This window comes from Eschrichtius robustus, chromosome 19 (genome assembly GCF_028021215.1).
Source record: "Eschrichtius robustus isolate mEscRob2 chromosome 19, mEscRob2.pri, whole genome shotgun sequence".
Taxonomy (NCBI): Eukaryota; Metazoa; Chordata; class Mammalia; order Artiodactyla; family Eschrichtiidae; genus Eschrichtius; species Eschrichtius robustus.
The window spans coordinates 59,569,499-59,592,987 of NC_090842.1; the positions used below are offsets into that span (position 1 = coordinate 59,569,499).

The 23,489-nt window shown below is 49.7% G+C and overlaps 1 protein-coding gene across 1 annotated transcript; it reads left to right on the top strand.

Annotated features, from left to right (window-relative positions):
- Positions 1 to 7,751: 7,751 nt before the first annotated feature.
- PVR (PVR cell adhesion molecule) lies at positions 7,752 to 22,450 on the top strand. The gene is made up of 8 exons (XM_068528216.1): positions 7,752 to 8,076; positions 10,872 to 11,231; positions 12,912 to 13,217; positions 14,660 to 14,777; positions 17,815 to 17,963; positions 19,237 to 19,362; positions 21,129 to 21,160; positions 21,775 to 22,450. The coding sequence occupies exons 1-8, from the start codon at positions 7,998 to 8,000 to the stop codon at positions 21,934 to 21,936; spliced, it is 1,332 nt and encodes a 443-aa protein (XP_068384317.1). The 5' UTR covers positions 7,752 to 7,997; the 3' UTR covers positions 21,937 to 22,450.
- The last annotated feature ends 1,039 nt before the right edge of the window (positions 22,451 to 23,489 follow it).

A 23,489-nucleotide genomic window follows, 5' to 3' on the forward strand; every position in this document is an offset into this window, starting at 1 on the left:
TTATATATTTTGGAGATTAATCCTTTGTCCGTTGGTTCGTTTGCAAATATTTTCTCCCATTCTGAGGGTTGTCTTTTCGTCTTGTTTGTAGTTTCCTTTGCTTTGCAAAAGCTTTTAAGTTTCATGAGGTCCCATTTGTTTATTTTTGTTTTTATTTCCATGACTCTAGAAGGTGGATCAAAAAAGATCTTGCTGTGATTTATGTCAAAGAGTACTCTTCCTATGTTTTCCTCTAAGAGTTGTATAGTGTCCGGTCATACACTTAGGTCCCTAATCCATTTTGAGTTTATTTTTGTGTATGGTGTTAGGGAGTGTTCTAATTTCATTCTTTTACAGGTAGCTGTCCAGTTCTCCCAGCACCACTTATTGAAGAGGTTGTCTTTTCTCCATTGTATATCCTTGCCTCCTTTGTCATAGATTAGTTGACCATAGGTGCGTGGGTTTATCTCTGGGCTTTCTATCCTGTCCCATTGATCTACATTTCTATTTTTGTGCCAGTACCATATTGTCTTGAATACTGTAGCTTTGTAGTATAGTCTGAAGTCCGGGAGCCTGATTCCTCCAGCTCCGTTTTTTTCCCTCAAGACCACTTGGCTATTCGGGATCTTTTGTGTCTCCATACAAATTTTAAGATTTTTTTGTTCTAGTTCTGTAAAAAATGCCATTGGTAATTTGATAGGGATTGCATTGAATCTGTAGATTGCTTTGCGTAGTATAGTCATTTTCACAATATTGATTCTTCCAATCCAAGAACATGGTCTATTTCTCCATCTGTTTGTATCATCTTTAATTTCTTTCATCAGTGTCTTACAGTTTTCTGCATACAGGTCTTTTGTCTCCCTAGGTAGGTTTATTCCTAGGTATTTTATTCTTTTTGTTGCAATGGTAAATGGGAGTGTTTCCTTAATTTCTATTTCAGATTTTTCATCATTAGTGTATAGGAATGCAAGAGATTTCTGTGCATTAATTTTGTATCCTGCAACTTTACCAAATTCATTGATTAGCTCTAGTAGTTTTCTGGTGGCATCTTTAGGATTCTCTATGTATAGTATCATGTCATCTGCAAACAGTGACAGTTTTACTTCTTCTTTTCCAATTTGTATTCCTTTTATTTCTTTTTTTTTCTCTGATTGCCGTGGCTAGGACTTTCCAAAACTATGTTGAATAATAGTGGTGAGAGTGGGCATCCTTGTCTTGTTCCTGATCTTAGAGGAAATGCTTTCAGTTTTTCACCTTTGAGAATGATGTTTGCTGTGGGTTTGTTGTATATGGCCTTTATTGTGTTGAGGTAGGTTCCCTCTATGTCCACTTCCTGGAGAGTTTTTATCATAAATGCATGTTGAACTTTGTCAAAAGCTTTTTCTGCATCTATTGAGATAATCATATGCTTTTTCTTCTTCAGTTTGTTAATATGGTGTATAACATTGATGGATTTGCATATATTGAAGAATCCTTGCATCCCTGGGATAAATCCCACTTGATCATGGTGTATGATCCGTTTAATGTGTTGTTGGATTCTGTTTGCTAGTATTTTGTCGAGGATTTTTGCATCTATATTCATCAGTGATATTGGTCTGTAATTTTGTTTTTTGTATCTTTGTCTGGTTTTGGTATCAGGGTGATGGTGGCCTCATAGAATGAGTTTGGGAGTGTTCCTTCCTCTGCAATTTTTTGGAAGAGTTTGAGAAGGATGGGTGTTAGCTCTTCTCTAAATGTTTGATAGAATTCACCTGTGAAGCCATCTGGTCCTGGACTTTTGTTTGTTGGAAGATTTTTAATCACAGTTTCAATTTCATTACTTGTGATTGGTCTGTTCATATTTTCTATTTCTTCCTGGTTCAGTCTTGGAAGGTTATACCTTTCTAAGAATTTGTCCATTTCTTCCAGGTTGTCCATTTTATTGGCATAGAGTTGCTTGTAGTAGTCTCTTAGGATGCTTTGTGTTTCTGCGGTGTCTGTTGTAAATTCTCCTTTTTCATTTCTCATTTTAGTGATTTGAGTCCTCTCCCTCTTTTTCTTGATGAGTCTGGCTAATAGTTTATCAATTTTGTTTATCTTCTCAGAGAACCAGCTTTTAGTTTTATTGATCTTTGCTATTGTTTTCTTTGTTTCTATCTCATTTATTTCTGCTCTGATCTTTATGATTTCTTTCCTTCTACTAACTTTGGGTTTTGTTTGCTCTTCTTTCTCTAGTTCTTTTAGGTGTAAGGTTAGATTGTTTATTTGAGATGTTTGTTGTTTCTTGAGGTAGGATTGTATTGCTATAAACCTCCCTCTTAGAACTGCTTTTGCTGCATCCCATAGGTTTTGGATCGTTGTGTTTTCATTGTCATTTGTTTCTAGGTATTGTTTGATTTCCTCTTTGATTTCTTCAGTGATCTCTTGGTTATTTAGTAACGTATTGTTTAGCCTCCATGTGTTTTGTGTTTTTTACGTTTTTTTCTCTGTAATTGGTCTCTAATCTCATAGCATTGTGGTCAGAAAAGATGCTTGATATGATTTCAATTTTCTTAAATTTCCTGAGGCTTGATTTGTGCTGCAAGATGTGATCAATCCTGGAGAATGTTCCATGCGCACTTGAGAAGAAAGTGTAATCTGCTGTTTTTGGATGGAATGTCCTATAAATATCAATTAAATCTATCTGGCCTATTGTGTCATTTAAAGCTTGTGTTTCCTTATTAACTTTCTGTTTGGATGATCTGTCCATTGGTGTAAGTGAGGCGTTAAAGTCCCCCACTATTATTCTGTTACTGTCGATTTCCTCTTTTAGAGCTGTTAGCAGTTGCCTTATGTACTGAGGTGCTCCTATGTTGGGTGCATATATATTTATAATTGTTCTATCTTCTTCTTGGATTGATCCCTTGATCATTATGTAGTGTCCTTCCTTGTCTCTTGTAACATTCTTTATTTTAAAGTCTAGTTTATCTGATATGAGTATTGCTACTCCAGCTTTCTTTTGATTTCCATTTGCATGGAATATCTTTTTCCATCCCCTCACTTTCAGTCTGTATGTGTCCCTAGGTCTGAAGTGGGTCTCTTGTAGACAGCACATATATGGGTCTTGTTTTTGTATCTATTCAGTGAGCTTGTGTCTTTTGGTTGGAGCATTTAATGCATTCACGTTTAAGGTAATTATCGATATGTATGTTCCTATTACCATTTTCTTAATTGTTTTGGGTTTGTTTTTATAGGTCCTTTTCTTCTCTTGTGTTTCCCACTTAGAGAAGTTCCTTTAGCATTTGTTGTAGAGCTGGTTTGGTGGTGCTGAATTCTCTTAGCTTTTACTTGTCTGTAAAGCTTTTGATTTCTCCATCGAATCTGAATGAGATCCTTGCCAGGTAGAGTAATCTGGGTTGTAGGTTCTTCCCTTTCATCACTTTAAATATGTCATGCCACTCCCTTCTGGCTTGTAGAGTTTCTGCTGAGAAATCAGCTGTTAACCTTATGGGAGTTCCCTTGTATGTTATTTGTCATTTTTCCCTCGCTGCTTTCAATAATTTTTCTGTGTCTTAATTTTTACCAATTTGATTACTATGTGTCTCGGCGTGTTTCTCCTTGGGTTTATCCTGTATGGGACTCTCTGTGCTTCCTGGACCTGGGTGGCTATTTCCTTTCCCATGTTAGGGAAGTTTTCAACTATAATCTCTTCAAATATTTTCTCGGGTCCTTTCTCTCTCTCTTCTCCTTCTGGGACCCCTATAATGCGAATGTTGTTGCGTTTAATGTTGTCCCAGAGGTCTCTTAGGCTGTCTTCATTTCTTTTCATTCTTTTTTCTTTATTCTGTTCCACAGCAGTGAATTCCACCATTCTGTCTTCCAGGTCACTTATCTGTTCTTCTGCCTCAGTTATTCTGCTATTGATTCCTTCTAGTGTAGTTTTTATTTCAGTTATTGTATTGTTCATCTCTGTTTGTTTGTTCTTTAATTCCTCTAGGTCTTTGTTAATCATTTCTTGCATCTTCTCGATCTTTGCCTCCATTCTTTTTCCCAGGTCCTGGATCATCTTCACTATCATTATTCTGAATTCTTTTCCTGGAAGGTTGCCTATCTCCACCTCATTTAGTTGTTTTTCTGGGATTTTATCTTGTTCCTTCATCTGGTACATAGCCCTCTGCCATTTCATCTTGTCTATCTTTCTGTGAATGTGGTTTTTGTTCCACAGGCAGGATTGCAGTTCTTCTTGCTTCTGCTGTCTGCCCTCTCCATTCACTTATTTAGTCTTTCAATAGATATTTTGGCACTTGAGTACAGAAAAATGTCTAGAACTGGTTCCAACCCTCAAGGAATTTAGAGTCTTGACAGGAAGACACAAAGAAGCAAGTCTGAAACCAAATTTGCTTTTCCTTCCAAACCTGCTGCTCCAGCCATTGTCCCCGTTTCAGTCAAAAGCACTTCCTCCTTCCCTCAGGCCAGGACCATGGGGTCCTCGGTGGGAAAGAGAGGTTTCTTCCATGTCCCACATCCAATCTGTCAGCAAATCCCTGGGTCTCTACCTTCAAATTACATTCAAATCCAACCACTTCATCTCACCACCCCTTCCACCACCCAGCAATGATCCTCCATCACCTCCCACCTGGACCATTGCAGTCACTTCCCCACTGGCTTCAACCTGCCACCCACTACAGCCTGTTCCCCACAGGGCAGCCAGAGGGATCCTGTTAAAACACAAGTCTGGGGACTTCCCTCGTGGCGCAGTGGTTAAGAATCTGCCTGCCAATGCAGGGGACACGGGTTCCAGCCCAGTCCGGGAAGATAAAACACAAGTGTGATCACATCAGCTCAAAACCCTCCAAGGTCTTCCCACCTCCGTAAAATATCAACATCTTACCATGGCCCACTAAGTCTAATAACATCTGACCTCTTCCTACCTCTCTGAACTGTTCCTCATACTTCCCATTGCTCTTCCCACTCCAGCCACACCGGCCCCTTTGTCAAGTCAGCAAGCAGGTTTGCGCCTCAGGGCCTTTGCACTTGCTTCTTCCTGTGCCTGAAATACTTTATCCCCAGGGAATCATGGAGCTGACTTCATTTAGGTTTCAACATCCCATCTCAGAGATGATTTTTCTATCAGTCAGCTTTCACTGGATTTTGCTGCAATAACAAACAACCCCCAAATCTTGATGATTTGCTCATCAATTTCTGACTCATGTTACACATTGACAGCAGGTCAGCTGTGGCTCTTCTTCACACATCTTCTTTGTCCTGGGACCATGGCTGAAGGAGCAGCCCCATCTGGGACAGGCAGTTATGGGAACCAAAGAAGAAGAACTATGGATGAGCCAGGCCATAACTTTAAAACATCTGCTCAGAACTGGCTTGTGTTGTCCCCTCCAAATGCAAGTCAATTGGTGACACCTAGTTCACAGGCTTGTACCTGCTGAAAGAAACACTAAAGCTGTGAGGGTTTTTTGGTTTGTTTGTTTGTTTCTGCCTTGGGAAGGAGGGACACGCCGGGGAAGCTGGAGGGAGGAGAGTCAAAAGTGTTGGGCAGCCACAGAGAAGGAATATTGAAGAACTTCTTCCTTGTCTCCTTACCGTGTCTTATTTTTCTTCATAGCTTTTACCATCCCCTGGTATATATAGTACCTGTCTACTTTTTTATTATCTTTCTCTTCCCAACTCCCATCCAGCATGGTACCTCCTGGAAGACAGGAACTTTGTCTCTTGCTCACTACTGTATCTTCAGCACTTAGGACAGGGCCGAGCACATAGTAGGTGTTCAATAAATATGTATGCATTGAATGGGTACAAAGAGCAAAGGGCCATGGTGGCAGAGCCCAGGGAGCTGTGGGAACCAGAGGAGGATGGTTTCAGTGAGACCCCAGACCACCCCTCAGGGCTCAAAGGTGGAAAGGAGCCAGCAAAGGGGCTGTCAGGGGAACCAGACAACTCCTTAACTCAACCCACCCATTCCAGCTGGCACCCATCTCCCTCCATCACGTCCTCGCCCAGCTTCATCCAGACCTGCAACAAGACTTTTTATTTAATTCAGCAATTTTGACAGCCTGGACCTTTTGGCCTTCCCAAGTATTTATTGACTCAAAGGGTTTTTTCCCGGGAATACCAGTCACCAAAGGCCCTCCCCCTCCTACTGACACTCACCACCTCTTAACCCTATCCCTGAGAACCTCCCTTTTCTTAACCCCAACTTTGAGTTCATCCCTAACCTTCACCCCATCCCTGACCCTCAGCCCTGCCTTGACCCCAATTTTGAGCTTCAGTAACGGAGCCTGTATCATCTGCATTGCATGGAATTGTTCAGGACCAAGGCTCTAATGATTTGATTTCAGACAGAGGCCCCACTCCTGTCACCGAGAAGTCAGATGTCCAGTGGGGAAGAGGCAGAATATGGGGTGAGGTGGGCCCCAAATCTGAAGTCCAAACATTGGCAGGGGGAGAAAGAGGGAAGCCTCTGTACATCCAGAGTCAGAGAGCAGGCTGCTGCAACCACAGTAAGCGTAGCCGGGAGCCCTGGGAGGAGGGGGAACCCCAGAGATGACATCATGGCCCAGGGGAGAAACAGAGCAGCGGCCACAAGTTCCCGATTTGGAAATAACTCAGAGGCCCAGAACAAGAGTGACAGAAAATTCAGAGATTTCCTAGAGACCAGCTCCCACATTTCCATTCAGAAATTCACCTACATACATGCAGAGTGAGAGACACCATGCATCAGAGCCACCCACCCACAGCTGGGTGCCAGGAGTGGGCTCTGGGGCCAAGTCAGAGAGGGCAGCAGGGAACGGAACCCTCCAAACTGGCCAAAGCCCAAAGGGGGAATTTTCTAGAAAGATATGGGGATGTCACAGAACAAGGGTCAGAGCTGCTAGTGGGCCAGGTGGGGATCACGGCTAGGATGAACAGGGCTGGGGACCAGGAAGTCTCCCAAGCTCCACATCTGAGCACAGAGCTCTCTGGGTCTCTCTGTCGCCTCTCGATTCTCTCCCACCTCACTATCTGTCTTGTGTCTCCATCTTTGTGTCTTTTCTCTCTTTCTCTCTCCCCATCTCACAGTGGCCATCTCTGAGTGTTTAATCTCCATTCCTCTCTCATTCCTCTGTCTCTATCTTGGTCTCTCTCATCTCTCTCTCCCTTCTATATGTTGCTCCCTAACCATCATCACCTCTAGACATGATGCTATTCTGTGGATTGATCTGTTAATGGTCTGTTTCCCTCTGACAGAAGGGGGGCTCCACGAAGGCAGGGATTTTTGTCTGTTTTATTTTCTGTTGCCTCCCCTGTGCCTGGAATGCTGCCTGGTTCAATAAAATATCTATGGAATGAAAAATGAATGAGCCATCATTCTCACCAGCATTATTATTTGATGATAACTGTAAAGCAACCGTCGTTGTCATTGTGAGAGCTGTTTATTGAGTACAAACGATATACCAGGAATTGGGCTAAGCAGTTGCTTAAGTCTTACAAACCCTCCCGTGAGGTGAGCGCTGCTATCCTGTCATTTTTCAGATGAGAAAACTGAGGCCTCAGGAGGAGAAGCAACTTGCCCAATATGAACCCAGGGGGTTTAAGCTCTTGAGCTTAGGAACTCAGGATCTGTCCCGATTATAGACTCGAATCTCTGCTCTGTCCCTCGCCAATCTTGAACTTTAGAAAGTCGCTGAACCTCTCTGCGTGCCTCAGTTTCCTCGCCTGTCACATGGGGAGCCTTATATCGAAGCTTCCTCGCATCAGAACCCGCCTCCTAGTGATGTTGCCCTAGTGACGAGTGTCAGCGCAGGCGCAGAGGGAGGGGCAGTACCGGAGCCTCGGCGGGAACCCCGGGAGCGGGCGGGGACCCGGGAGCCCAGTTCTACTTCTTCTCTACTTCTTCCCCGCTGCAAGTCTGAGGAGGGAAGGAGTAGAACTTCCCCCTTCCCTCCCCTAGGCTTCGGCGGCTGAGTGACGCCAGGATTCCTGGCCAGGACCCGCGGCGGCCGCGCAACTGGCCGAGCGAGCGGAGGACTGGCCGAGCGAGCGGAGGAGGCGGCGGCGCGCCCAGCATGGCCGGAGCCACTCCCTTAGCTTGGCCGCCGCTGCTGCTGTCCCTGCTGTTGCTGTTCTGGGCGTCCTCGGGAGCCGGTGAGTGACCCCGCGCGGTCGGGCGGCCCCTGCTCCCCCTCTCCCTCCCCACCCGCCTGGGCCCGGCCCCCTGGGTTCCCCGAGGCAGAGCGCACCGCCCTTCGCGTTGGGCTCCCCTCCGCCCCCGGGATGGAGAAACGCCGGGCTGGGGCGAACTCTCCTGACAGCTTCCTTGAAAGCCGCGGGACCTCGGGAGATTTCTGAAGGGCAGGGCGGGCCAGCCTCCGGGAAAAAACAAGGTGGAAGGCGACTCACGCCCGGGCACCACACCTCTCGACCCCGCTCGCTAGAAGCGGACCGTTCTCCCCAGCCCCCAATAGCCCGCTGACAACGACAGAGGATGCTTGATGCGGGGGGGGGGGGGGGGGGGGAGCAGCGGCACATAACCCCGTTCCCGTTCGACCCCACATGTCTGACTCTAAGGACATGGCCATTCATTCATGCATGCGTTCATCCCACACACGTTTATTATAGAGTTCCTACTATGGGCAGCCTTCCAAGTTACTGGGGATACAGCACTGATGTCAGACGGCGGTGCGCTCAAAATAGCTTTCGGCGTTTAACACATGTGTGAGCTCAGGAAAGTGACCTAAGCTCTCTGTTTCCATAAAATGTGTGTGGGGGACGGGACAGGGGGTGGAACTCTACCTACCTAGTAAGACCGTGTCTTGGGAAGATGCTGAGCTAGGTCAGATGCACTGGAGAAGAACAATAATGATAACGATAATTCACGTCAACAATAACAACACTGAACGCAGGCTCGGGGAAACCAGAGTCTGGCCATGTCCCAAAAGGTCTCAACCCAGGCTCTGCCCCTCACCTGCTGGTTAGCTTAGGCAAGTAGCTTGAGCCTGCAAGGCTCACCTGCCCCCTCTGACCAATGGGGATGAAAATACTGGTGCTCCCAGTGTGGATCTCATGGGCCCGTGGAGAGGGTTGGAGGAGGCGTCACCTAAGGGAGCTGCCCAGTGCCTGGCACACAGTGGAGCTTGGGCCTGGCTATTACTCAGAGTACGAGGCCAGAGAAAGGCCACTTCATCCAGTTTCATCCTCATAGCGGTCTTGCCATCAAGAGAAGGAGAAGGGGAGACTCACTTGCCCAGAGCGGTCTTGCCTCATGGAGGGAGAAAAACCAAAGAAAAGAGGTGAGCCACATCAGGATGTCATTGCTAGAGCCAGGATTTTGGACCCAGCGCATGGAGGAGGCAGACAGAAGGCAGAGTGGAAGGCTTTCTGGAAGGGTGACATGTCATTCTCAGAGAGACAATTTGCTGAAAGCCTGGGTGTTTCCTTTTCACCCATGAAGCCTAAGTCGGCAGCTCATAAACAAGGGAGTTCCCAGGAGACTCATCAGAGAAGGAGACTCACTTGCCCAGAGCTGCACAGCACGTCCATGGTGGAGCTGGCATTCGAAGCCAGACTAGCATGCTCACCACTCCACAATCCCCTTGTGTCCAGACCGTGCCCTCCCTCGACACAGCACGCTCCAAGCACCCCAGTCCACTACCTCCCAGCCTCCTCTTCCTCATAACAATAATTATAATATTCACCTGTATAGGGTGCTTGGCATATCTAATCCCTTTACATAAATTTCCTCATTTAGTCCTCCCAACACCCTCTTAAGTTATAACCACCCCCATTTTACAGATGAGGAGACTGAGGCTCAGAGGAGTGAAACCAGCAGCACAAAGGCCACAGCTAGTGAGTAGCAGGACTGAGAGTCAAAGCACTTAACTCCTTCTCACCTTGTCCCTCATCCTTATTATTAATAAGGACGCATAGCATTGTGTTTCTTGATATCGATAATAGCCAACATATATTGAGGACCTACTATGTGCAGGGTGCCCTGGGCAGAAAGATTTTCATCTGGAGCCTGGTGAATGAGAGATCAGGAGTCTTAACTGTAGATGGCCCGGGTTCGAATCCACCTCTGCCACTTGTGCTCTGTGTGACCTGGAGCACAAGACTCTGTGCCTTGCTTTCCCTCTCTATAAAGTGGGGCTGACGGTAGTGCTTACCTCAAGGAGCTGTTTAAGGCCTGAATGCTGGGAGATGTGTAAAGTGCTCAGAACAGCCCCTGATCTTTGTAAGCAACCCGTGAATGTTAACTGTTCTCAGTCCCATTTTACAAACTAGGAAAAAGAATCAGAGAGGTTAAGGAAACTGCCTGAAGCCTCACAGCAGAGATCTGAGGGGATCCAAAACACTGGGGCTATGATCACCTCCCTTCTTGTGCTAGGATCCCCTACAAACATTTTCCCAACCCGAGTCCACATAGAGTAATAGCAGTAAGATTTTATTTCATGGATTCTAAGATCTCGAGTTTCTTCCCTTTCCACACCTCTAAATCCAGGATGCTCTAACCACTGAAGACGGGTCGTGCTGTAAATGACATCTTAAAATTGATGACTCAGGGGTGATGAAAAAGTTTGTGGTGGTTGCACAACACCGTGAATGTACTTACTGCCACTGAACTGTACGTTTTAAAATGGTTTAAGTGGCAATTTTAATTTTTTAACCACAATATTGACCACAATTTTAAAAACTGATGATGCTGAGATAGAGGAAATACGGTAACAACAGTCCGACTGAACGGGCGCGACCCGGTTGCAGACCCAATGCAGCCCCCCTCACCCTCACCCCTGGATCCGGACTGACCCTCCCCACCTCCGTCCCCCCTCCCCACACGCACTCCCAACTAAGGGGCTCCAAGCCCAGGTTAGCGACCTCCCAGGCGCCTCTCCCCATCCAGATCAGGGACACCCGGGTGTGACCCGCCCCGCGTTTCCCCACAGGGATCAAGACAATCGGAGTGCTGGCCCCAGCCCAGGTGCGCGGCTTTCTGGGCGACACCACGGAGCTGCCGTGCAAACTGCAGCCGCTGGAGCACAATGTGACGGTGACGCAGGTGACCTGGACTCGGCAGAAGCTGGCGGAGGCCGCCCGCAGCGTGGCGGTCTTCCACCCCACCCAGGGCCCCAGCTTCCCGGAGCCCGGCCGGTTGGAGTTCGTGGCCGCTAGGCCAGGCGAGGAGCTGCGAGACGCATCGCTGGCCGTGCGGGGGTTGCGCGCCGAAGATGAAGGCAATTACACCTGCCAGTTCGCCACGTTCCCCAACGGCGACAGGAGCGCCCGAACCTGGCTCCGGGTGCTCGGTGAGCCGGGAGGAGGGGGGCCGAAAGGGAGGGGTGTGGGGTGGGGTAGGGAGGTAAGCAGAGAGAGGGAAGGGCCCGGGAGGGAGGGAGATTCCCTCCCGAGCAGAGATTCCGCGGGGACAAAAGAAGGAGGTCGGGCAATGATGGGGCGGGGATGCAGAAGGGGAGATTCGAGGGGGGAGGGGCTGGAGAACCAAAAGAGAGTACTAGAGATGCTGGGAAGTAAGATCTTGGAGATTGAGGGCCGAGGGGATGGAGGCGCTGGGGGTGCTGGGGAGGGGGGAGGGGGGGAGTGGCTGGTGCGGGAAGGCGGTGGGGACAGGAAAGGCCCTGGAAAGCGGAAAAGCCGCTACCAGCTCGGGAACCTCCTTTCCTCATCTGCAAAATAGGCTTAGTAACAACAGTGCTGCCTTCAGAAAGCTGTCCTGAGGGTCCCGGGAGTTTATCCAGGCGAACTGCTTAGAGCAGAGGCCTCTGTGAGCTGGTGATAGGGGGTCAGTTATCGTTATGACCTTTGGTGAGGAAGGGAGAGTTGAAATAGACAGACTCGGAGGAGGGGATTCTGAAACCCAGTAAGGCGGGGGGGGGGGGGGGGGGGGGGGGGGGGGGGGGTGGGACACCCTTGGCATTGTCATGGAACCATGTGTTCATTTTTATGAGCACCAGGGAAAATATGACAGGCCCTCCTCTTGGCAGCTGAGTACAAAGTCTCTGTGCCTCGTTTCCTCATCTGTGAAATGGAGATCCGCTATGAGGATGAATAAGAGCTGACGTTTCTTTTCTGCTTATGTGCCAGGAACTGTCCCGGGCCTTGCATGAATGACTCAGGAAAGATTAAGTGCTTGGAACAGTGCCTGACACACAGTACCCAACCAAAGGCAACTGTCGTCATTTCAGAAAACTTGGGACTTCAGGTCTTATGATTTAGGATGAGGGTAAAACAGAACCAATGAGTCAAATTAAAGAGAAATCTTCAGTAACAAGAACACAGGTACTGAGGCGAAAGGAACCAAGTGAAACCCCAGGTCCTGGAATCACCAGAATGATTAAGAAATGGTCAAGGTAGTTTTGGAGTCAGACAGACCTTGTGGGGAGGTCCAGCTCTGTCGCTGACAACCGTGTAACCTTGAGCTAGTCACTCTCCCTCAGACCCTCCAGGGCACAGCTCATCCCTCCCTCTCCTCCATGAAGCCCTCCGTAACGCTCCCCCCACAGATTCAGGCACCCCTTCTGGGCTCCCCCATCCCAGCCTTGCCCACTCTGAGTCATCACTGCCTGGGGAAGTCTGTCTTCCCCTTGGACAGTCCACCCCGTGAAGGCAGGGGTGGGGTTGTCTCGGTCGTTGCTGGGTCCTCAACACTGCCCATCACAGAGCCGGGCAATGTGTTCAATTACCAATAATAATAACATACATTGAGCACTTATTACACGCCAAGTACCATTTTAAGAGCTTTACCTGCAAATCCTCATCGCTGGTGATCCTCTCATTATACCCAGTTGACAGACAAGGAAACTGAGGCACGGACTTGCCCAAGGCCACCCTACTGCTCAGGGGCAGAGCTGGGATTTGAACCTGGCCACATCCTGTCCCCTCAATGAGCCGCCCTCCTCTGCTGCTGAGATGTTTGTTGAATGACTGCAGGTGAGGAGTGACCCGTCCCTTTTGCTTCTTTCCCCCAGCCCAGCCCCAGAACAAGGCTGAGACCCAGGAGATCCCGCTCAGCCAGCTCAGCCTGGAGCCTGTGCCCGTGGCCCACTGCATCTCCAGGGGGGGTCGCCCGCCCGCCCGCATCTCCTGGTCCCCGCCCCTGGGCAAGATGGCGAATACAAGCCAGGAGCCAGGGCCCCTGCCCGGCACTGTCACCGTCATCAGTCTCTTAACCTTGATGCCCTCCAGCCATGTGGATGGCAAGAATGTCACTTGCAGAGTGGAGCACGAGAGCTTCGAGGAGCCGGTGGCACTGCCCATGACCCTCACCGTGCCCTGTGAGTGGACCCAAGTGTGAGCAAGGGCAGGAGGGGCTGCCAGACTGTCTCCACCCTCCCCCACCATTGTCTACACTGACCCCCCCACCCCACCCAGGCCACTCCCAACATCACCCCCATCATCCTCACTGGCTTCCCTGATTACTGCCTACCCCCGTCCGCACATCGTCTACACCGGCTCCCCTGGGCCACAAATGGCACTGTCCTTCATTGTCCGTACCAGCTTCTTATTTTGTTTCTTTTGGCTGCACCACGTGGCATGCGGGATCTTAGTTCCCCAACCAGGGATTGAACCCGTGCCCCCTACAGTGGAGTCTTAACCACTGGACCGCCAGGAAAGGCCTATACCAGCTTCTTAGGCCACAGTCCACACTGCTCCCCCATTGTCTGCCCTGGCCACCGCCTACACTGACGCCCCATATGGGCTCCTTTGAGCCCAATCTATACACAGTGCCTACACCTGCTTCCCTGGGCAACCGTCCACACTGACCTTGTGCACACTGCTACACCACTTCCCCACCATCTACACCAACTCCCTTGTCCGTTTTCTACCCTGCCTTACCAACCATCTACACTGGCTCCTCTGGGCCCCAGACAGCGCTGCCCTCACTGTCTACACCAGTCATGTAGGCCATCAGCTGTGGCGAGTTGGCACTGTTCCCTGTGTTGTCTAGAGAGGTGCCCGTGACCACTGCTGCACTGAAAACCTGCATTTTCTACACGGGTTCTCCCAGGCACTCTCTCACACCGACCCACAACACTGTCTACACTGGATCCCCTGGAGAGAGGTCTACACTGGCTCCACTGTAGTCTGCACTTCTCTCTAGCCCACTGTTGTCTACACTGGCTCGTCTACGGGCTGTGTCCTCCCATCATTGTCTATACCGAATACTCCCTCCCCAGTAGGTGCTGTACTGATTCCCTCAGCACCACCCCCCCACCTCACACACACAAAAACACCCTGTCTCATCGGCCTTCCCTCTGGGGACTTTGAAAATCTCCCCTGTCGATCACATTTGAGTTGGATAAGCAGCAGGCTGAAACAGGCTCATCCAGGATTCTTTCCTGCGGGACTTATCAGAGCCTTGAATATGCTCCTGTGTATTATGAGCGCCCAGGAGGCCTCTTCTCACAGGACAGCCCAGGCACACCAGGATCTGGCTTTACCCAGGAAAACCAGTAGAGAGAAGCAGGTCTTGAGAAGCCCTCTCTGTGCCCCACCTCCTGGCACCCTGCTGAGGACTCCCAGACTTCTATTCTCGGAGCCGGGCAGGGGGGGGTGGGGTAGAACCCATCGCCCCAGACCCCTCGGAGGCCTCTCTACCCTGAGCTGTTCCCCAAAACCCACCAAGGCCCTTTTCCTGTTGTGACATGAATCCCAATTATCTTTAGGCCCCTCTGAAGGTTCTCTGTCTCTGAGCCTGTGTGCCTGTTTCCCCCAGACCCCCCCGAGGTCTCCATATCCGGCTATGACGGCAACTGGTACATCGGCCGTAGTGAGGCCTCCCTGAACTGTGACGTCCGCAGCAAACCGGAGCCCACAGGTTATAACTGGAACACGTGAGTTCCTGGGTCAGAGGGAGGAGGGGCTGGGAACCCAGCTACCTGGGTCCTGAGAGATGAGGGGGTTGGGGACCTCGATTCCTGGCTCTGAGGGAGGAAGGGTGTAGGCAGGAAAGTAAAAAGAGAGCAAGCAGTCAACTGCAGGCCCCCAGGAAAATGTCTGTCTTGCGTGCGCACAGTTTATGTGGTGGTTTAGTCCAGGTGTGCTGACACACCTGCTCTTTATGGCGTGCCTGCTGTACTTAGCTTGAACCCACAGGATCCCCACACTCCAGGCACAGTCTGCACTATGGCCAGGCCTGGATTAAAGATTAGCTGGGCCGCAGGAGCTGCCGTCATCTGCCCAGGCACACAGCCATGGGGCACAGAGGTGACCCTCCCATCGGCGTCTCGCTCCAAACCTGATCCCCTTAACCTCTGGGCTGTGCCACCTCCCCAGCCATCACGTGTTACCTGCTCAGTCACCTCTCACAGAGCAAATACTGTCCCATCCCCGTTCTCTTGACTGAGGGGCAGAGCAATGAGAAAATCTCCTCAAATCCATACCGAGGCCGGGGTTACAAGTGGGGGAAGATAAAGGCAAAGGGGCAAATTGTTTTATGTAATTTTTAAAAATTTATTTATTTGCTTGCTCCGGGTCTTAGTTGTGGCACGCGGGCTCCTTAGTTGCGGCATGCGAACTCTTAGTTGCGGCATGTGGGATCTAGTACCCTGACCAGCGATCGAAACCGGGCTCCCTGCACTGGGAGTGCAGAGTCTTATCCAATGCAGCACCAAGGAAGTCCCATGTTTTATGTAATTTTTATTGGGCCTTTTTTTCTTATTTCAAAAATAACTTAGCATTGTAGAAACTTTAGACAATACGGTTATGAGTAAAAAAAAGAAAATAGCACCTGAAGTCAGGTACCCAGTCACCTCCAGAACACCTCCACTGTTACCCTTTGTTATATATCCTTCCCGTCTTTTCTTCCAATATTTCTAAACAAAAACTGTGCTGTATGTACAATTTAAAATTTTTTCCTCTATCTCATGAACACCTCTCCATGTCAAGGCACATAGATCTATTTTCCCCCAACACTTTATGAGGAAAATTTTCACACATACAGAAAACTTGTAAGAATTTTCCAGTGAACACTCAAAAACCCCACCACGTGGATTCTGCCTCTGATATTTTCACGTACTTCTTTATCACATTCCTGCCCATCAGTCCATTCCTGTCTCCATCCAGCCAACAGTCCTTATCTTTTATGCATTTCAAAATACCCACAGCCCCCTTCTTCACGGTGCTGCGATTCCATCATAGATGAGCCCTTCAGTGATTTAACCCATCCCAAATGGGGATACGGAGGTGCTCTCCTGTTTTCAACTCTGCAAATGCCATGGTGGTGAACATCCCCGTCTGTCCATCTCTGTGGACAGCCACAGTCATGTCTCAGTGGTTGGCCGGAGGAACTGCCGGTCGAAGGTTTTCAACTAGTATTGATGGCTGGCCGTTACCTTCCTGCCCCAAAGCGCCACGATTCAGGCTCACGAGCCACACAGCCGGGTTTCCATGCCAGCTCTGCCGCCCAAATCCATGCCTGTGTCTCCTGCATCCATTAAACCAGTGTTTCTTGACTGCTTACTGTGTGCCAGATGCTGTTGACCCACAAACCTTGGTAAATAAAATAGACCAAATTCCCTCCCCTCTCAGAGCTCCCATTCTGATGGGGGAGAGAAACAATTAAACAAGATAACATGGGAATTCCCTGGTGGTCTAGTGGTTTGGATTCTGCGCTTTCACTGCAGGGGCCCGGGGTTCAATCCCTGGTCGGGGAACTAAGATCCCACAAGCTGCAGGGCGTGGCCAAAATAAAATATTTTTTAAAAACTTTAAAAAGTAAACAAGATAACGTTGTCAAGAACAGAGTGTGTCAGGTGGTGATAAATGCCATGGAAAAGATAAAGCAGAGGAGGAGGGTGAGAAGGGGGTCACTGCAGTTGAAAGAGGGTGGCCAAGGAAGGCGTCACAAAGGTGACATCTGAACAGAGGCCTGAAGGAGGTGAGGGTGGGCGGTATGGGTACCGATGGGAAGGGCGTTCCAGGCATAGGGAACAGCATATGTGAAGACCCTGAGGTGGGAACATAGCTGGAGTGTTCGAGGATCAACACATCGGCCACCATGGATATAGAGGCGAGAGCAAAGGGGTCAGTGGCATCAGGGAGCCAGCTTGTGTGGGACCTGTGCCCGTGCTAAGGACTTTTCCTTTACTGGAGGGCTCTGGACAGAGGAGGGACTTGGGCTGACTTAGTTCTTTTTTTATATATATAATTTTTTTTTAATTTTATTTATTTTATTTATTTTTGGCTGCACTGGGTCTTCGTTGGTGCGTGCGGGCTTTCTCTAGTTGCGGCGAGCGGGGGCTGCTCTTAGTTGCGGTGCTCGGGCTTCTTTGAACCCGTGTCCCTTGCACTGGCAGGCGGATTCTTAACCACTGCGCCACCAGGGAAGTCCCCGAGCTGACTTAGTTCTAACAAGGTCTCTCAGATGCTGAGTGGGGGACAGAGCAGGGTGGGAGCGGGGGTGGAAATAGGGAGCCCAGTGAGAAGGTTCCCCCAGGAGTAGGGGGAACAGACCAGGGTGGTGGCCGTGGTCCTTTGCTCTCGCCTCTATATCCACAGTGGCCTCCTTGTAGATCCTCAAACACTACAGTTATGCCATCACCTCAGGGTCTTCGCATATGCTGTTCCCTATGCCTGGAATGCTCTTCCCATCGGTACCCACACGGCTCACCCTCACCTCCTTCAGGCCTCTGCTCAGGCCCTGAGGAGTCGTCAGACTCAGGCTAGATTTTGAAGGTGGGGCAGACAGGATCTGCCGATCGGCTGGATGGGAGTGTGAGAGGCAGAGCTGGGGGAACTCCAGGCTTGCTCTCAACTTGTACTGTAGATGGCGTGAGGGTTTCTGTATTCCTGGCATACAGTGAGTGCCCCATCACCTGTTATTCTAGGCCTCCAACCGAGGCCACTTCCTCACCTATCTGTCTCTCCTAGGACCATGGGACCCCTGCCACCCTCTGCTGTGGCCCAGGGCGCCCGGCTCCTGATCCATACCGTGGACGAGTCCATCAACACGACGTTCATCTGCCTTGTCACCAACGCCCTAGGGACTGGCCAGGCAGAAGTGACCGTCCTGGTCACAGGTAAGAAGCCCCCTGGGTGGGGAGAACAGAAAGATCAAAAGAGGAAATCACAGTAGGCTTCCCTCTGAAGGAGGAGTTTAGAGGTGGTCCCTGGTTAAACGAGTCCCTCAGCCACAAGAATGCTCTCTAGCTCCCATCCTTCCCCTAAGCCCCCCTCATGGAAGGTTTACTCTCTGTTAACTCAACATCTGTACCATTGGAACCATTGTACAGCCACCTGGACACAGCCCCTCTGGAAACCCAGGCTGGGGTAGTTGCATGATGCCTTTTCCCAGTAGACTCAGGAAGGCCTTTCCAAGTGTATTAGACAGAACTCTATCATTTGCAGTTGATAGAAGCACAACTCAAAATAGTCCAAGCAAAAATGGGACTTTATTGGAAAGGTACCTTCAGGTATGGTTAGATCCAGGTGCTCCAACTATGTAACCCAGGAACTTTTCTTGACCCCTCTTGTCTCTGCTTTTCTTGACCTCTCTTGTCTCTGTTTTTCTCTATGCTGGCTTTATTCCCTGGCAGGCTTTCCCCTCAGGAAGGTAAGATGGTCCTCAGCAGCTATAGGCTCACAGCCCACCAGTTTAGAAATCCCAAGGGAAAGAATACACCACTTTCAATAATCTAGCCAGAATCCCAGGGCTGGCTCTCATTGGCTCAACTTAAGTTACAGACCACCCCCACCCCCATGAACCATGAATCACAGTAGCCAGGGAGAATGGAATGCTCTGATTGGCCAGGCCCAGGTCAAAGTCCCATCCTAGGAACCAGAGGGTGGGGTCAAGTCCACCTAAACCATATAGACTGAGGGAAGCAGAGTGGTAGCTTCCTTAAAAAACGAAGGGTAGGGCTTCCCTGGTGGCGCAGTGGTTGGGGGTCTGCCTGCCAATGCAGGGGACACGGGTTCAAGCCCTGGTCTGGGATGATCCCACATGCCGCGGAGCGGCTGGGCCTGTGAGCCACAATTACCGAGCCTGCGCATCTGGAGCCTGTGCTCCGCAACAGGAGAGGCCGCGGCGGTGACAGGCCCGCGCACCGCGATGAAGTGTGGCCCCCGCTCGCCGCAACTGGAGAAAGCCCTCGCGCAGAAACGAAGACCCAGCACAGCCATAAATAAATAAATAAAATATAAAGAAAAAAAAAATACATTCAGAAAATCAACGTAAGGCATACTATTTCACAAAAAACAAAAAAACAAAAAAAACGAAGGGTAATATTTTGGGGGCAGGTAAAAAGCCCGAAGTCTCTCATCTTAAATCTCTGCTTCCTTCTCTTCCTGCAGGACTTCCCAGAGAGCCGTCACATTCGGGCTTGTCCTCTATGATCATTGTCACCCTGACTTTCACTATCATGCTGGCTGGTCTACTCCTGGGGCTCCCGATTTATTTCTGGAAATCCAGAAACTCCTGTGAGTCCCCTCCTTTTTGCGACATCCCCCGCCTGTCTGCCATAAATGAACATCACCACAGCCAACATAACTGAGCACCTACTATGTGCCAGGCTCTGCACTAAGCCTTCCACGTGGCAGCCTCTCACTGAATCCTCACCCCAATACCATGAGGTTCCCTCATGTGACAGACGAGGACACTGAGACCAGGCAGTTTTATTCATTGGATCATTGACTCATTTTACAAAGTGGGAGCAGCTCCTGTAGGTCCTCGAAGGCCACAGTAAGGATTTGGCTTTTAATGCAGGGGACACAGGAGCTCCTGCCGGATGGATGGAGGGTGGAATAACATTTAACCCCCACCCCAGCTTTCTTCCATTTGTCTTGCTCACGACTGGCTCCCTCCCTGCCTCCCTGCTCTCACGGAAAGGACGGGGGTGGCAGGAACTGGTGCCCCGATCCCGAGCTCTAAAAGGATCTGACATTCTCTCACCTCAAGGGCTTTGCAAGCCTGTTCTCCTGCCTGGAGGAGCCTCCCCACAGCTACCTCTGGCAAAGCCCTGCGGCTAATTCCGTAATCAAAAGAGCTACATTTTGCTGAGCACCTTCTCCATGCCAGGCACCTTCTGCGCACAGGCCCCTTGAATGCTCACAACCACCCTGCAAAGAGAGTCCTGCTATGAGCCCATTTTACAGATGAGGAAATGTCTGCTCAGAGAGGTGATGTCACCTGCCAGCTGGCACACAGCTGGAAAGCCAAGAGTAGAAGGCAGTTCTGATGGCTACAAAGCTTTGTTCCTTCAACCACTAAACAAAATGGCCTCCTCACATCCCAGCGGGAGGCCCCCTCCTCCAGGAAGCCCTCCCTGATCTTTCCCGAAATGAGCCAAGCACCTGCTTTGGGCTCCCCCACCCCAGCCTTGCCCACTCAGGGACATCACTGTGTGGGGGACTCGTCTGTCTCTCCAGTGGACTGGGAGCCCCAGGAGGGCAGAGCTAGAAGTGTCGTGGTCATGGTTGTGTCCTCAGCACCACCTACCACAGGGTCGGGCACAAAAGAGGCATCTGGGTACGTGTTTGCTGAATGCATGACGTCCAGAGCCAGACTGCCTGTATCTGAGTCCGCACTCCACCGCTTTATTGCATCACCATGGGAAAATACCTTACTCTCTATGACTCAGTTTCCTCCTCTGTGAAATGGGAGTGACTGTACCTTATAATATAGGTACAGTACTTAGTGCAGCATTTGGCACACTGTAAGCCACACACTGGGTGTATATATAAGCTATGATTATTATCGCTATTACTAATATGCCTGTTGTTATTAACATAGGCACCATGAGAAGAGGGACTTTTGTCTGTTTTGCTCACCACATCCATATCCCCGGCACCTAGAATGCACCTGGCACAAAGTAGACATTTTCTATTTGCTGAATAAATCCCTGTTTGATGGTTGAGGAAACTGAGGCACAGAGAGGTTAAGTCAATTACCCATGGTCACACAGCTGCTAAAGGACAGAGCTGGGATTTGAACCCTTCCATCTGGTTCCAGAGCCTGCGCTCAGTAAATATTTATGTATACTTAATAACTGAATGAATAACTAGATGAAGCCCATACCCCAGTTGTGTTTTATAAATGTAGAAACCATTTTGGGAAGTGATTCCCCCACATCAATAGCAGAGCCAGGCCTTAGAACTCAGGGGGCCTGGCCACCCACACGTGCCTTCTTCCCACACTTTCCAGCGTTGTCATTCACTTCTGACCACTTCTCCTCCTGTCTCCTCAGGTTGGAACAAGCACAGTTCGTCTGCTAATGGGGTAAGTGTGGTGATGGAGCTGAGGAGGGTATGGGGGAATTCTGCACGAACCACAGATTAATCACTGTGGGCTTTCCCAAGGAGGGGCCAGGCCTCTCTGGGCACCTGCAGCACTTAACCAAAAGCCAGCACAGCCTCAGGAGTCAGGTCCTGGATCTTTTCTTCAAAAGCCTCGAGCATCAGTTCCCAAACCCTTCCTGCTGGGCAGAATCCCCTGTAAGGTTTGCTGAAACGCAGGTTCCGGGAACTCCCTGGCGGTCCAGTGGTTAGGACTCCGCGCTCTCATTGCCGAGGGCCCGGGTTCAATCCCTGGTCAGGGAACTAAGATCCCACAGGCCACACGGTGTGGCCTAAATAAATAAATATAAACTGTAGGTTCCTGGGCCCCACCCCCTGAGAGTGGTCTGGTGGGTCTGTGCTGGCGCCTGGGGACCTGAATTTTCATAGGCACCCCGTCCCTCCCCTCCCTACTCATGACCACACCTGGAGAAGTGCTGCCCTGGCTTCCAGGGGCGGGGACAGAAGCAGGCCTGCAGCTCTTTGCATGCTGGGCTTCAGCAGGAAGAATTGTTTTGGAAAGGCCTGAGGCTAAAGTTTGTGTATTCCCCCTTCCAGAATGTCATCTATTCAGCTGTTGGCTGTAATGCCAGCTCTCCCCGGGGTTCCACCGACAGAGGGCACCAGGTGACAGCATCGGGAATGAACAGAGTCGTCACTGGGGCTGGTGAGGAAGCGGGCCTCGTCGCAGCTGGACAGCCACCCCACCTCAATGGATGACGTCCCCCTCCAAAGAGACTGGCCACCCTTCCCTTGCCAGACCTCAAGAATGTCCCCTCTGCCTCACAACACAGTGGGCGGGTGCAAGCTCAGGGGTCCTCAAGACCAACCCTCAGGTTGAGTCATTCACCATAAGGAGTCACAGAACTCAGGAAAGCTGTTTACACACGGTTACGGTTTACTACACTGCAAGTGGGACAGAGAGAACTGTCTGTTGGAGAAAATACCTTAGGGAGATAGAGACCCTGGGCCAGAATGCAGGGCATGAGCCACTCTGCAAGAGAAAGTGAGAAGGATCTGGGCTTCTCTCTAGGCAGATGGGAGAACGCAGAACAGAGAAGGACGGGAAAGAGATGCGACCCAGCAGCATGGGAGTGGTAAGGGGGTGACAAGGCCAGTGGGGCTCCACAGTGTCAGGGACACAAAGGGAGATTAGTTGCCTTGCTGCCACATAAACCCCTTGTCCGTCCCCAGCCCCCAAACACCTCATTAAAGTTTATTTATTACACCTCGAGTGGCTGTGTGCAAGGGGATCTTTTGTGGGAATTGAGGAGGGACAGAGTTTTTCATGGACCGTCACCATGTGAGACAGAACCAAAGGCATGGAGGGAAGACCTTGAATCAAGAGGGTCACAAGGACACGAATCCCCAGGATTCTCAGACACCAGGGGGAGAGCATGTCTTACTTCTCTCTCTCTCTCTCTTTTTTCAATTCTTTTAACTACGAAATACAGGCACACCTCGGAGATATCGCGGGGTCAGTTCCAGACTATCGCAATAAAGCAAGTCTTGCGGATTTTTTGGTTTCCCAGTGCATATAAAAGTTATGATGGGAATTCCCTGATGGTCTAGCGGTTAGGATTCAGCGCTTTCACTGCCATGGCCCGGGTTCAATCCCTGGTCAGGGAACTGAGATCCCACAAGCCATGCGGCACAGCTAAACAGAAAAAAAAAAAAAAAAAAGTTATGTTTATACTGTAGTCTATTAAGTGTGCAATAGCATCATGTCTAAAAACAATGTACACACCTTAGTTTTAAAATGCTTTATGGCTAAAAAATGCTAACCATCATCTGAGCCTGCAATAAGTCGTAATCTTTTTGTAACAGTAACACCAAAGATCACTGATCACCATAACAGATATAATAATGAAAAAGTGTGAAATATTGTGAGAATTACCAAAATATGACACAGACACAAAGTGAGCAAATGCTATTGGAAAAATGGCACAGAGAGACTTGCTCGACACGGGGTTGCCACAAACCTTCAATCTGTAAAAAAATGCAGTATCTGCAAAGTGCAATAAGGCAAAGAGCAATAAAATGAAGTGGGCCTGTACATAAAACCCCCAAATCACAAGTTATAAAAAGATACCAGGGGACTTCCCAGGTGGCGCAGTGGCTAAGACTCCACGCCCCCAATGCAGAGGGCCTGGGTTCAATCCCTGGTCAGGGAACTAGATCCCACGTGCATGCTGCAACTAAGAGTTCGCATGCCACAACTAAGGAGCCTGTGAGACGCAACTAAGGAGCCCACCCGCCGCAGCTAAGACCCA

What these genes read in the sequence shown, in the direction of transcription:
- PVR (XM_068528216.1), top strand. Translation starts at nt 7,998, where the DNA reads ATGGCCGGAGCCACTCCCTTAGCTTGGCCGCCGCTGCTGCTGTCCCTG. An exon ending in AACCTGGCTCCGGGTGCTCG is followed by an intron (nt 11,232 to 12,911) that starts GTGAGCCGGGAG and finishes TCTTTCCCCCAG; the next exon opens with CCCAGCCCCAGAACAAGGCT. An exon ending in AGTGACCGTCCTGGTCACAG is followed by an intron (nt 17,964 to 19,236) that starts GTAAGAAGCCCC and finishes CTCTTCCTGCAG; the next exon opens with GACTTCCCAGAGAGCCGTCA.